Source organism: Amblyomma maculatum, chromosome 2, assembly GCF_055883805.1.
Source record: "Amblyomma maculatum isolate TAMU_Amacu chromosome 2, ASM5588380v1, whole genome shotgun sequence".
Lineage (NCBI taxonomy): Eukaryota > Metazoa > Arthropoda > Arachnida > Ixodida > Ixodidae > Amblyomma > Amblyomma maculatum.
Window position 1 is genome coordinate 58,759,377 of NC_139345.1, and position 12,580 is coordinate 58,771,956.

At 43.3% G+C, this 12,580-nt stretch overlaps 1 protein-coding gene across 1 annotated transcript; it reads left to right on the forward strand.

Moving 5' to 3' along the window:
- Positions 1-2,377: 2,377 nt before the first annotated feature.
- LOC146198751 (juvenile hormone acid O-methyltransferase-like) lies at positions 2,378-11,694 on the forward strand. Its single transcript, XM_084591972.1, has 3 exons — positions 2,378-2,876; positions 5,009-5,168; positions 11,531-11,694. The coding sequence occupies exons 1-3, from the start codon at positions 2,484-2,486 to the stop codon at positions 11,692-11,694; spliced, it is 717 nt and encodes a 238-aa protein (XP_084448098.1). The 5' UTR covers positions 2,378-2,483.
- The last annotated feature ends 886 nt before the right edge of the window (positions 11,695-12,580 follow it).

Consider the following 12,580-nt stretch of genomic DNA (forward strand, 5'->3'; position numbering starts at 1 on the left):
CCAGTGCGCTCAAACAATTTTCGGTGGTGCGAAGAATGCAAAGTGTTAAAACAAAACATGCTTTAAAACATATTTTCCTTTAGGCCAGCCGTTCACCGCTTCAGTGCCCTGGACAAGTGTACCGCTGTAAAGTATCCACCCGTTCACCTACAGAAGCATGCTGCACCGCACGGTAGCGTTCCAGTTGATGTACGGCAGTCGTAAAGCTTGCCGGCCGCGATTGGCCACAGATCGCAAGTATTATCAGAGTATGCGTAGCGTAAAGGACAAGGCGGGCAACGTCATCACGAATACGGACAAGATAGTCGAAGTAACCGAGGACTTCTATACTTATCTCTACAGTAGCCATAGTAGTCAGGACCGTAATGAGATTGGCGGCAGGGAAAACAGTCAGACGTTCCACCAGTGACGAAGGACGAGGTTAAGAAAGCAATAGAAACTATGAAAAGGGGGAAAGCAGCTGGAGAGGATCAAATAACTATAGATTTGTTGAAGGATTTGGGGGGGAGGGGGGGTTATCGTTCTAGAAAAACTGGCTACCCTGTATACGCAGTGCCTGGTGCCATCGACGGTACCAGAAACATTAAAGAATGCAAACATTATCCTCATTCATAAGAAAGGGGACACTAAGGACCTTAAAAATTACAGGGCAATCAGCTTACTGTCTGGCTTATATAAGGTATTTACTAAGGTAATCGCTAATAGAATCAGGACAACCTTAGACTGCAAATCAAGCAAATGATCAAGCAGGGTTTAGGAAATGGTGCTCTACTATCGATCATATTCATACCATCAACCAGGTGAGGGAAAATGTTCGGAATATAACCAGCTTTTATACATAGCATTCATTGATTGCGAAATGCGCTGCCGTCTTCAATCGAGTAGCTGGCAATGTTTGTCTCGCTTATGTTACGAGAAATGCTGTTGTTTCCTTGGGGGAGAAGAGGTCACGTCCAGCGCACGCCCCGTCCGCCGATATCTTGCGTGCCATCTCAGCGCGAGTTAGATCTCACCGGAAGTGATCACTGGCGCGCCTTCTCGTCATTCACTATGCGATGCGCCGCTCTGTTTACATGCACCGGGCAAGTCGACTGCAACCTCTCGATCTACCCCCGTCTGGCAGATTAATACGATACGCTTTCCTGGCGCATTATCCCGATTTACATGAGTGTGATATGCCAGAAAATTAATACATAGGCTCTTGTCGCATTGATATAAACTCTACTACCGCCTATTATTATATGTTGCTCTTAAAACATGATTTTGTGTGAACAATAGACGCTGCTCTGAATAAGACCAGCCCATGCTCGCTTTGCATTCGAGCCCCGGTGACCTCACTCCGTCCTAGAAGCTGTTAATTTTTCCGCTAACGAAGCAAATCAAAGTCACAAAGCTAGGTTCGCGATAATCGCGGTTGGCAGCGTAACTATATAACATAAACGCGATCACTTTTGCATGTGAGCAGCAGTCAACACGTTATCGAAAAGCATAATCAAGCATGCCCGTGTTACATCGCGATGCTTTTTTAATGCTAAAAAACTAAATAAGGAACAGTAGTTTGGGGAGAAAATGTTTCCGAGAAAATTGGTATTTATGAGAAAATGAATTAATTTCCACAGAGGGCAGCAGCATCTGTATTGGCACTGCAATCATTTCAAAAGTAAGCTTGTTTTCGCATTGTGACAGCGAGGACCGAAAGTGCGTTTCTTACAATGAAAGTGCACTTTGTAAAAGTGTCAATAAACTTGCTCGTGTGACAGGGGTTGTTTTTCTGAAATAAAATACCGTAGGTATATGTTTTTAGATTTTATCTGCAGTACAGAACCTAATGCTTGTCTAAAGAGGACATGACCACATAAGGGAGCTGGCAGTAAACTTTATCCATTTATGTGTTCCGCAACAGTTTGACCCGAACATCTGTCATTATGGGGCCGAAGTTGACACTGATTTCAATCCTGAAACTTTTGTAGCAGGTCCATATCACGTACATAAACACTTACGGAAACAGAGCGGATGGCAGCGACCACCATTGCCCTGATAAAAGAGGCCGGCGCATTGGATTCGATAGTGTTGCGCTTTCTTCAATACCGGTAAATGGTTTGATATTTTATGTATTTATGTTCGCTTGATTAACTTATTTTACCTAAACGTGAATTCTTTCATTCCGAATATCGAGAATCGCATGAAATAGAAACTAATAGTACGCTTTTTGAGCAGAAACAGTATCAAACGATTTTGTGTCCGCTTGTAGTGTTGAAATCCTTTACTAACGTTTTCCTCTTCCCGCAGGAGAGACTTATAATTTGTGGGCGTTCTGCTTTCACCTTCTAGATTTCGACTCATTGCCTCTGGTGCCTCTGAAGATGCCCTCTCCTTACTTGAGCGCTGGACAGTACGCGAAGAACAACAGCCTGCAAAGAAAGCACAGCAACGCCGTGCTTAATTTCTGCCAGTCCGCCTTCTTCAGTGAGCCCAAAGAGACGATGCAGTTTCTGGACGTTGGATGCGGCACCGGTGACTTCACGCGCGACAGCCTGCTTCCCCGGTGCTCCCCATGTCGAAGGATAGTCGCTGTTGACGTTTCTTCAGAAATGATACAGTTTGCGAAACGGCATTCTGCCCACGAGAAGCTCGAATATCATGTACTGGATATTGGCGGTGATGCCAATAACTTTAGAAATCAGTTTGGTCAGTTTCACCGAATTTATTCATTTTACTGTCTTCAATGGGTCCAGGATCAAGTTACTGCGTTCAGAAATATAGCCAGCCTACTCACTGTAGGCGGACAATGCCTTCTGGTGTTTCCGGCAACGCAGCAGCCTGCGACTATTTGGAATCTCTTGGCTAGCATGGACCGGTGGGCAAAGTATTCGGAGGTAATGAAGTGATCATTATTTTTAACATTGAAACTTTCATGTCCTTCGTGCGGTCATTAAAACACGTTCTCAGGTTGAATAGATATTTCACATGTGTCATAGAATGAAGGCAGCTTATAGATTGGTCCCGTTACATGTGGGCTAAAATGACCATTATGCTATAAACACCTTATCTGACAATGGCGAACTAAACTCGCCAAACACCCTACGACTTGATTTGTCGTGCAAGCAAACATACGCCAACTTCTATAAAAATACTTCAAAAACATTGCCTGTGGTTTAGCTCTGATTAAACCGGGTTTAACTGCGTTAGCAATACTTGGGTCTCTCGTTTCCCATGTGATGGTTATGTCAGAATCAGCCTGCTATGACCGTGGCAATCACGTTACCCGTATAGGCCACTAAGGCACGTTCATTTAAAGCGGAGCTTTATATGTGGGCTGGCTAGAGCTGCCAACTTGGGTCTCTCGTTTCACATGGGACGGTTATGAGAATCAGCCTGCCAGGACTTTGGCATTCGCGTTACTCCTAGAGCCCCAATAAGGCACGTTCATACGGCTTGGTTAAAGCCGTATTTGGCTCGGCTGCGGCTCAAGGTCAAACGTGGCCCTTCCCGTGACTACGCCTGGCGCAGTATTGCTAAGGCAATAAACCATTCGTTTTCGTTTATAAGTAGACAGGCAGACATACCTACGTCGCGTAGTTTATTGTTTTTTTTTTCTTGCATAAATATGCAATTACAGCGAAGCGCGTGAATTATAGTAAGTGGAAAAGGGCATTTTACCCCACAATGTGGTATTTTCTACCTTGGTCCGCTTAACATCCGTTTATACTATTCGTCATATTCATACCACTGCACGACTAAAGTAAAGTTGACTCTTCCGAAACATTTAGCACACTCCTCTCGTAGGCGGTGGTTTGCTCTTTTCTTGAATGCAGTCTTTGATCAGGAGATGAATTGATATCCACATTTAGAGCCATTGTAGCCGGTATGACGTGCGGTGACCATTTCATGCAAGGAGTCTACGAAAAACATTAAGGAAATGTTTAACACGAGTAAACCTAAGCATATACATAGCGAAAGGACGCGACTCCTTCATGGATGTCTGCGAACCTCAAGGAGATCACACCTAAGTCAGACGACACGAAGATGTCGAGGGCATTTTGAAGGGGGAGGCTAGTTAACCGTTCAGCGAGATCGTTCAGAACTGGAACTCCAGGCGGTAAAGGCAGGTACTTATAGCCATTGTTAACGCTATTATTGGGGATTTAACCTTATGCAAGCTGTTCTTACACTACTGGAGGACGCGAAGCTGTCGAGGGAAATTTGAAGGAGGACGACCAGGAGGCGGGCCAGATGGGCAGCGCTAGCAGGAAAGGGTAGGCACGAGACTGGAAGGCTGTGTGGAATAGTGTCAGGCTCAGGTAATATTGTAGAGGTACGGATGAAGTTTGACAGGTGTGTAAAGAAGAAACAGGTGTGTGATGTAGAAGAAGCGAGCGCCAACGGTTCCGCGCGCCACACTTGCGAAGAAGCGGGTGTCCGCATGCCGCTAGACACCACGTTCAAGGCCATATGAAACGCAGGCCGACGAAGCTACGGAAGCGCGTAGTAAAACACTTGAATAAATTTAGCGATGCTCAGTGCTGCAGTCGGTAATCGGCAACGCGAGCTTCGTGATAAATAAAAAGGACAGAAAAGAGCGACACGAAAACCTCGCTGTTCCCACAATCGTTCTAAGTGCAGTGAAGGTGATCCTGCATATTCTAATAAAAAAAAGGCGTCTTAAGAACGCTGAAAGAGTGATAATACAAACGTGCTACAGTTTCTAAAGACCTTTCCAATGAAGGCTCTATGACTGCTGTGGCGTCGCAGGGCTATTGTGTGCACTAAGCACTATCGCGGTTTAAGCGCCCGCGGAACCAGTTTGGAACATCCACAAGAGGAAACGTTTAAACATTCTACCTGTCCAATGGAAAAGTCTATTAATTTCACCTCAGCGGCTCACTTTTACTACAGTGCTAATACGTCATGTGACAAAATTTCTTTTCCTGATAATTGTGCTGGGCAAGTAACTTGCCCTCGCTGTGGGAGTGCTTTGGCATCGAAACATGTTGTACTCTATTTCCAGACGCTACTAGCGTTCATCTCGAAGACACATTACATGACAGAAAAGGAAGAGCAGATCCGTTACACGTCATCGCTGCTTCGTGAAGCCGGCCTCACACCCACTATTTTTGCATTTACAAGGTTGGCGGCATTCGATCACTTGACCGAAGAAGAAATAATCGGTAAGTGTGCGGGCTGTGGGAAAATGATCATTCACAAGTGATCGCTAAGATTAATGCAGAGGAGAATGCGTTAGCGCTGCGACTCCGATTGTGAAATAAATTTGCGCTGACAAAATCAATTCATTCACATCCATTTAAATTAAACTTTCTGTTAGATTTATGTTTGTGCTGTCTATCTCCTGTAAACTTGCAATTTTATTTTGAGCCTGAGCTCTTAACTTTTCACCTCCTTACACTAAGTGTTTAAATCAATGCCAGGTTTTCTCCGTTATGACCCCGCTGATGGCGACGTATTAAAGCGGCACCAAATATTTACCATCCCTCACCTCCAATCTTCCTTCCTCACCCTCTTGCTCTTCACTATGAAGCCTTCTTTAATTCAGCCTTAAATTCTGATTTTCACGCTTTCCCTCACAGTGCGTCTGATGTGTCAAACGAGGAGTGAAATAGCCACTGCGCATTTCATTTCCCTTACATTTTTGTTCCATCTTGCACCTAGGCATCAAACCGACAATGACTGCTCATTCAGTCCTTATTGACCTTACTAATTCTACACATTTAAAATAAAAGCGATATAAAAATGAAGGTAGTGGCACGATGACAGACGACGGGGGAGATATCGTGCTGGGAAAACTAGCCACCTTGTATACGCAACGTCTGGTGTCATAGACTGTACCGGAAACATGGATGAACGCAAACATTATCTTAATTCTTAAGAAAGGGGAGCTAAGGACTTGAAAGATTACAGACCAATCAGCTTACTGTCTGTTACGTATAAGCTCTTTACTAAGGCAATCGCTAATAGAATCAGGACAGCCTTAAACTTCTATCAAGCAAAAAATCAGGGAAGTTTCCGGAAAGGGTACTGTACCATCGATCATATCCCTACCATCAACCAGGTTATAGAAAAATGCTCGGAATATAACCAGCCCGTATACATAGCGTTCATTGGTTACGAAAAAGTATTTGACTCGGTAGAAACCTTGGCAATCATGCAGGCATTGTGGCATCAGGGTGTAGACGAGCCGCATGTGAAAGTACTGGAAATATATATATATATATATATATATATATATATATATATATATATATATATATATATATATATATATATATATATATATATATATATATATATATATATATATATATATATATATATATATATATATATATATATATATATATATATATATCGTTCTACGTGACGCTGGCGGTAACAAAGGACGTTCCACGTCCGCCGCCTTGGCTGAGGGTGGTGCTGGTGAACACTCTCAAGGTTCGTATACAGACAACATAAATACCCAAGAAAGTAGCAGGGGGGACAGCGGCCGATGTAGCTCAGTTGGAAGAGCACCGGACGCGTTGTTCGGAGGTCGTGGGTTCGGTTCCCACCATCGGCACGTTGTTTTTTCTTCTACTTTGTTTTTAATTATCTTTCCCCTAAACAGATTACATTACTAATCTCTGTAATTATCCAAATAAACATTTAAAAAAAAATGAGACGTAAAGTACCATCCCCAACGCTTTCCTTGGCCTCGCCGACTGTTGGCTTCTTTCCTTCGTGTATTATAACGAGCACCCTCATTTCCCCTTAATTGATCTGCATATATATATATATATATATATATATATATATATATATATATATATAGTGGCTGAACAGCAACGATGGTTATGCATAAAGAAAGTGACAAAATTTTCATAAAGAAAGGTGTTAGTAAAGGAGACATGATCTCCCCAGTACTGTTCACAGCTTGCTTAGAGGAAGTAAGGGACTTGGAATAGGAGCAGTTAGGGATAAGTGTCGATGGAGAATACCTCAGTAATCTGCGATTCGCTGATGACACTGCCTTGCTAAGTGATTCAGAGGGTGAACTGCAAAGAATAATTGATGACCTAGACAGGAATATCAGAAAAGTAGGCTTGAAAATCAATATGCAGAAGAATAAGATAATGTTGAACAGCTTTGGGAAGAAACAGCCGTTCACAATAGGTTTCGATGCACTGGAAGGCGTTAGCGAATATGTCTACTTAGAACAGGTCGTAACCGTAGATCCAGACCACTAAAAGCAAATAACTAGGAAAATAGGATTGGAATGGAACGCATTTGGCAAGTATTCACAGATTATGACTAGCAGTTTACCGGTATCGCTGAAGAGGAAAGTATACAACAGTTGTATCTTACCTGTACTCACCTATGGGGCTCAAACGTGGAGGGTGAAGAAAAGGGTTCTACCTAACTTGAGGACAACACAGTGGGCTATGGAACGAAACATTGTAGGTGTAACGTTAACAGAAGGGAAACGCGCAGAATCAGTCAGGGAAATTACTCGAGGTAATGAGATTCTGGTGGAAACCAAGAAGAAGAAATCGTCATGGGCAGGGCATGTAGTGCGTAAAGAGGCAACCGATGGTCGCTGAGGGTAACAAACTGGATTCCAAGGGAATGAAAGCGTAGCAGGGGGCGGCAGAAAGTTAGGTGGACGGATGAGGTTAAGAAGTTTGCAGGGGTCAAGTAGATGCAGCTAGCACAGAACCGGGCTAATTGGAAGACTATGGGAGAGCCTTCACCCTGCAGTGGGTATAGTCCGGCGGATGATGATGATGAGTGGCACTGAAATGCGAAGAACCTAATTAAGAGAAAATGTATCGCTCTTGATTCTGAACGCACCGAAACAACATTTAATATCGCATGCATGCGGCAAAACCCTGGCAGTTCAAAATACATAAAACATTGAAAATCTCAACAGGGTGCTACAGAAAGCGGTGAAGTTGCCATATCAACGCTGCTCAAAATGAGACTTTCACGGTGGCTGAGCTGGATAGCGTGCTCGACTGCTGACCGAAAATGCGGGTTCGGTCGCAGCCACAGTGGCCGCGTTTAGATGGTGCGAAACTCATGGCGCCCGCATAATTAGCGATATCAGGGCACGTTAGGGAGTTCGAGTAGGTTTAAATTATCCCAAACCCCACGTCAACCCTCACAATACTAGTTGCCTTGATATTTAAGCCCCGTAAGCCAAAATTTGAAAATTATATTTTCAGAATAAAAAGCAATGACGGCTGGTACCCGAAAGCCGCTTACACGGGAATGTTAGGCAGCCATGCAATAAATAGTTCCTATTGAATCATTGCAGCTTCCATGTACTAGAAACATAGGAGCGGTTCAAATTCAGTTAGTAAAGACGGAATGAGGAGAACAACACGAGTGCCGACTTTCAACGGAAGATTTATAATACACACTCGTGTTGTGCTTGTTAAATCTTTTGTTTGGTTCGTTGTTTTAATATGAATAACGAAAACCAACTTTCCCGGCTTTTTTTCAGTTCAAGCTTCACCAAGTAACATTTCCGTAGCCCGCGTGTTTCATGAAGTATCTTAAGCTAAATATCCACTTTTATATCTACTCACCCCTTCCCCCAGTGCAGGGTAGCAAACCGGTTGCTGTTACGGGTTAACCTCCCTGCTTTTCCTCCTCATCTTCCTCCTCCTCCTCCTTAAGCTAAATGTTGAAATCAATGCGCGTTATTATGGATGCAAAGCGGTGATAATAGACATGACATTTCCTCCCTCGTGCAGTTGTTTTATGTCGCGTACATTCCATTTACATAAACTAAATCGAAAGGATAACAGCAAGCCGCTTTACATAGCGTTCTACTCCGATGACAGCGAAAGGTGGATTCAGTGGAAAGGTTTCGTTAGAGGCATAGCGAGGGTAAGCGATATAGAGCGGGGCTAGGAATTAAAAAACATGAAAGTTTGGCTCGAGAAGTTCCAGAGTAGAGGCCATGAAGCGGTCTCTAGCGGCCAAGTCCAAGGCAGAGAAGTAGAAAAATATCTGATGACCATTATACGACGAGAAGAAAGCTATTTACGAAACGGGGGATTTCTAGAAAGCATGCTTGTTTTTTCTTTTTATTACAAAAAAAAAAAAAATATTTGCTTGGTGTTTAATCAAGTTCACCTGTCATGCCGCCTGTTCTCTTTTGATGTGCTCCTTTGAAGTAAACTGAAAGTCCAACGCTGTCTGTTCATCTGGTGGGCAGCACAATATTCCTGAAAGGTGAACGCTAGCATGGACATGCCTTGATAATAATCGAGATAAACTTGGGAGGGCTGCGCTCGAGATTATTATTCACCGAAACACGTAAGTCAGTGAGAGAAGCAAATGAAGTTTTTCGCTTTTAGACAAAAAAATAAAAAAGTGAAAATATGATTTTATGGTGATATTTAGTAAACAGTGTTGCACAGCTGCCTATAAGATGGGGTGGCGGTCTGGAAGGGTTACTTCATTGATGAATACCATTGCATTAACCTCTTGGCGGGCTGATGAAACTTTGCAAGTTCTCAGCATAGGCGCAAAGATGATTGGCTCATCACACGTGCGACATATCGGGCCCAATCCTTTCTGCCTATTATAGCCCGTAGAAAAGCTCGACAATGCAAGCTTGATTGAGCACGGCCAAAGTCAGGACATGTGTGCATTGGTGACAGTGTTAAAAGTATCAAGCCGGTGTATTAAACTCAGGCACAAATAGGACAGCGCTGCTGACAACAGAAGTGCCGTCGAGTTTTTTGCAGGAAGTATTAACTTGCGGCGAAATTGGCAGAGACGACTTTGGTGTGTGTGCTGTCCGCGCGCGCGCGTGCGTGTGTGTGTGTGCGTGTGTGTGTGTGTGTGCGCGCGCGCGTGCGTGCGCGCGCGCGCGCGCGTGTGTGTGTGTGTGTGTGTGTGTGTGTGTGTGTGTGTGTGTGTGTGTGTGTGTGTGTGTGTGTGTGTGTGTGTGTGTGTGTGTGTGCGTGTGCGTGCGTGCGTGCGTGTGTGTGTGTGTGTGTGTGTGTGTGTTGGTTCGTAACTCGGTAAATCAGGATATGAAATTCACAGGACGTATCGAGTGCAGTTGACCCCCAACGGCAGCTGTTGAGAATTGTTGCCACTTAATGACAGGTACTGGTAGTCACAGCTATATTACATTGTTAACAAGCATGAGACGCTTTTCACTGAGATCACTGCTCGAGTCTGCTAATTTATCATGAATTATTATCACTTGAAATAAACTGCTGTCCTTAGTGTCGGGAAACCCAACATCAACAAACGTTGGAAAATTAGCAATAATGCAAAATAGATAATTTGGATGATTACAAAGTCTAAGCCACACTGTTCCGCAGATATTTTGCTCAAAAAATTGAGACCAATTAACATGGAGATCTTCTATAACTATCGTCTATGTAAAATGCTAAGAAATGAAAAGAAAAACAATTAGTTGTGTTTTAGCTCTGGTTAACCCTAGTTGAATTGCGAAAGCAACGGCGGAAGCTTCTTTTGCCTGCTACATTATTCCCCTATCATGCCCTATCAGTGCAAGGTGCTCCATTATTGGGGACACTTAAGCTCACCCTTTAAGGGTATGACGCGGGAGCGTAAGCTACCAGCCCACAATAAAGTCACGCTTAAACCAAGCCGTATGGACCTATCTGCGTGTCGTAGAGGCGACGAGAATGCAAACGGTTCTGGCAGGCTGATTCTGCTATCACCCTCCCATATAATAGGAGCAACTCGAGTTGGCAGCTCCTGCCCGTGGAATAGGGATAACGTGAATATAAATGTAATGGCAGGCCGACCTTTTTATCAGGAGACCGTATAGCTACGCCTCTTCACGGCGTAGCTGCGGCCACCCGAGGTCTCGCTTAGGCTGTCGTAGTATTGCTTTCGCAATAAAAAATGTTAAATTTATCGCTCATCTGGATACCTTGCGAACAGATGGCCTATATTATACAACTAGGCATTCTGAGCCCTGGGTGGTGCAGTGAAGCCGATTTAACTATGGCGACGAAATGCTGCGACAGACAATACCAAGTACGTTAAATTATTCATACCACGAAGGTGTTGACTTGATGAATGTTTCTAAATCAGTGTTCAGAGATTTATTCCTTTAGTAAACATGTCTGTAATTGTTGATAGTCGTGATATATGTGAACTACACTTCACTACCATATTTTTGTTAGGATATTTGTATTGAAAGTACGTGTAATTCATTCCACTCAGGTATCTGTTGCCTTTGATTGCCGTATTATGCGTGTTGAACATGAGTGTACTTGCGTGTGGGTTTCATGAAAGCCGTGGGTCAATTCTCATTGCTTTAGTACTGTATAACTTACTGAATGATGTCTGCATGAATTATCAGTATGGATACGTCTTTTGGTCGTTCTGCTGCTGTCTGTGTGAGTACCCGTAATGAGAGCTTGTCAAGCTGCTGTTTAGCGGCTTTTTCTTTCATCTCCCCGTGTTTTGTGAAAACATGAAATAAATTTTATCTATGTATCTCATAACATTTTTGTGTGCTTAACTTAATTTTCAGCAGCGCACATGAGCCTTCTTCCAATCATTCAGCTGGTTTCGGACAATGAGAGAGCTCAGCTTCTGGATGACGTTACGACGCTGGTCCGCAGGATTCACGGCCCCGAAACTGACCCGTCCACCTTCGGAATTTTTATTATTATGGCCACTAAGCACAAGGACTAGCTTTGCTTCTTTACTCAGCGCCAGGACGCAAAACAGCCCACTTCTTTTTGTGCATCGCTACAACAGATAAATCACTAACAAATTATGCACAGAAAAGGATGTTTTTGTGAAGGTATGAAAATAAAGTATTCACTAAAGGATACGTGCCTTTCATATGTTAGTCTTCGCAGTGCAATAGTATCTTCGTAAACCATAGGGGAACGAGGTTAGAAGTGACGGAAATAATGCATGATCATGCGAGCGCACAATGGTATCACTTTCTACACTTTTGTGTAATTATAATAGGAACAAAATAACCACTTGAAGAAAAAATTAAGGAAAGGTAAAGGGTAATTTTAAGTAACTTTAAACTGTCAGGTTAGCACCGCAGGATAACAGATATGCAAATTTTACCAAAACTAGCCTTCATATCAGTACTAAAGTTGCTTAAAATCGAAGTACCTGGTTCATCACCACTTCAAAGTTTGTACAGCTGCCATGAGTGACGTATTCACGACTTTATTTTTTGCGAGAACACTTTCGCCGTCCCTTATATGTACGATCGGTGCTTCAACCCGTGATACTATACCAGGCCCAGTTTCAGATTCACGAGGCGACAGTGGGCAAAGTTGGAAACATAATATATGAACGCAGGGCACACAATAACTTGCTTACCAAAACTTACCCCCGTCCCTATTCTTCTAGAATATCCACAGCTCAATACACTGACAGAGTTCCTTGAACAACGAGAGGCAACAAGAAATGTGAAACGAAAATATGTTATACCCATGGCATCTTTGACCAATGCGGTGACAAAGCAAACACCGACAATGGCTGACCCGCCTCTATGGGAGTTCACCACTATTACGACGAACAAAACGGTTAAGCTACGTCGTAAAGATAAGTC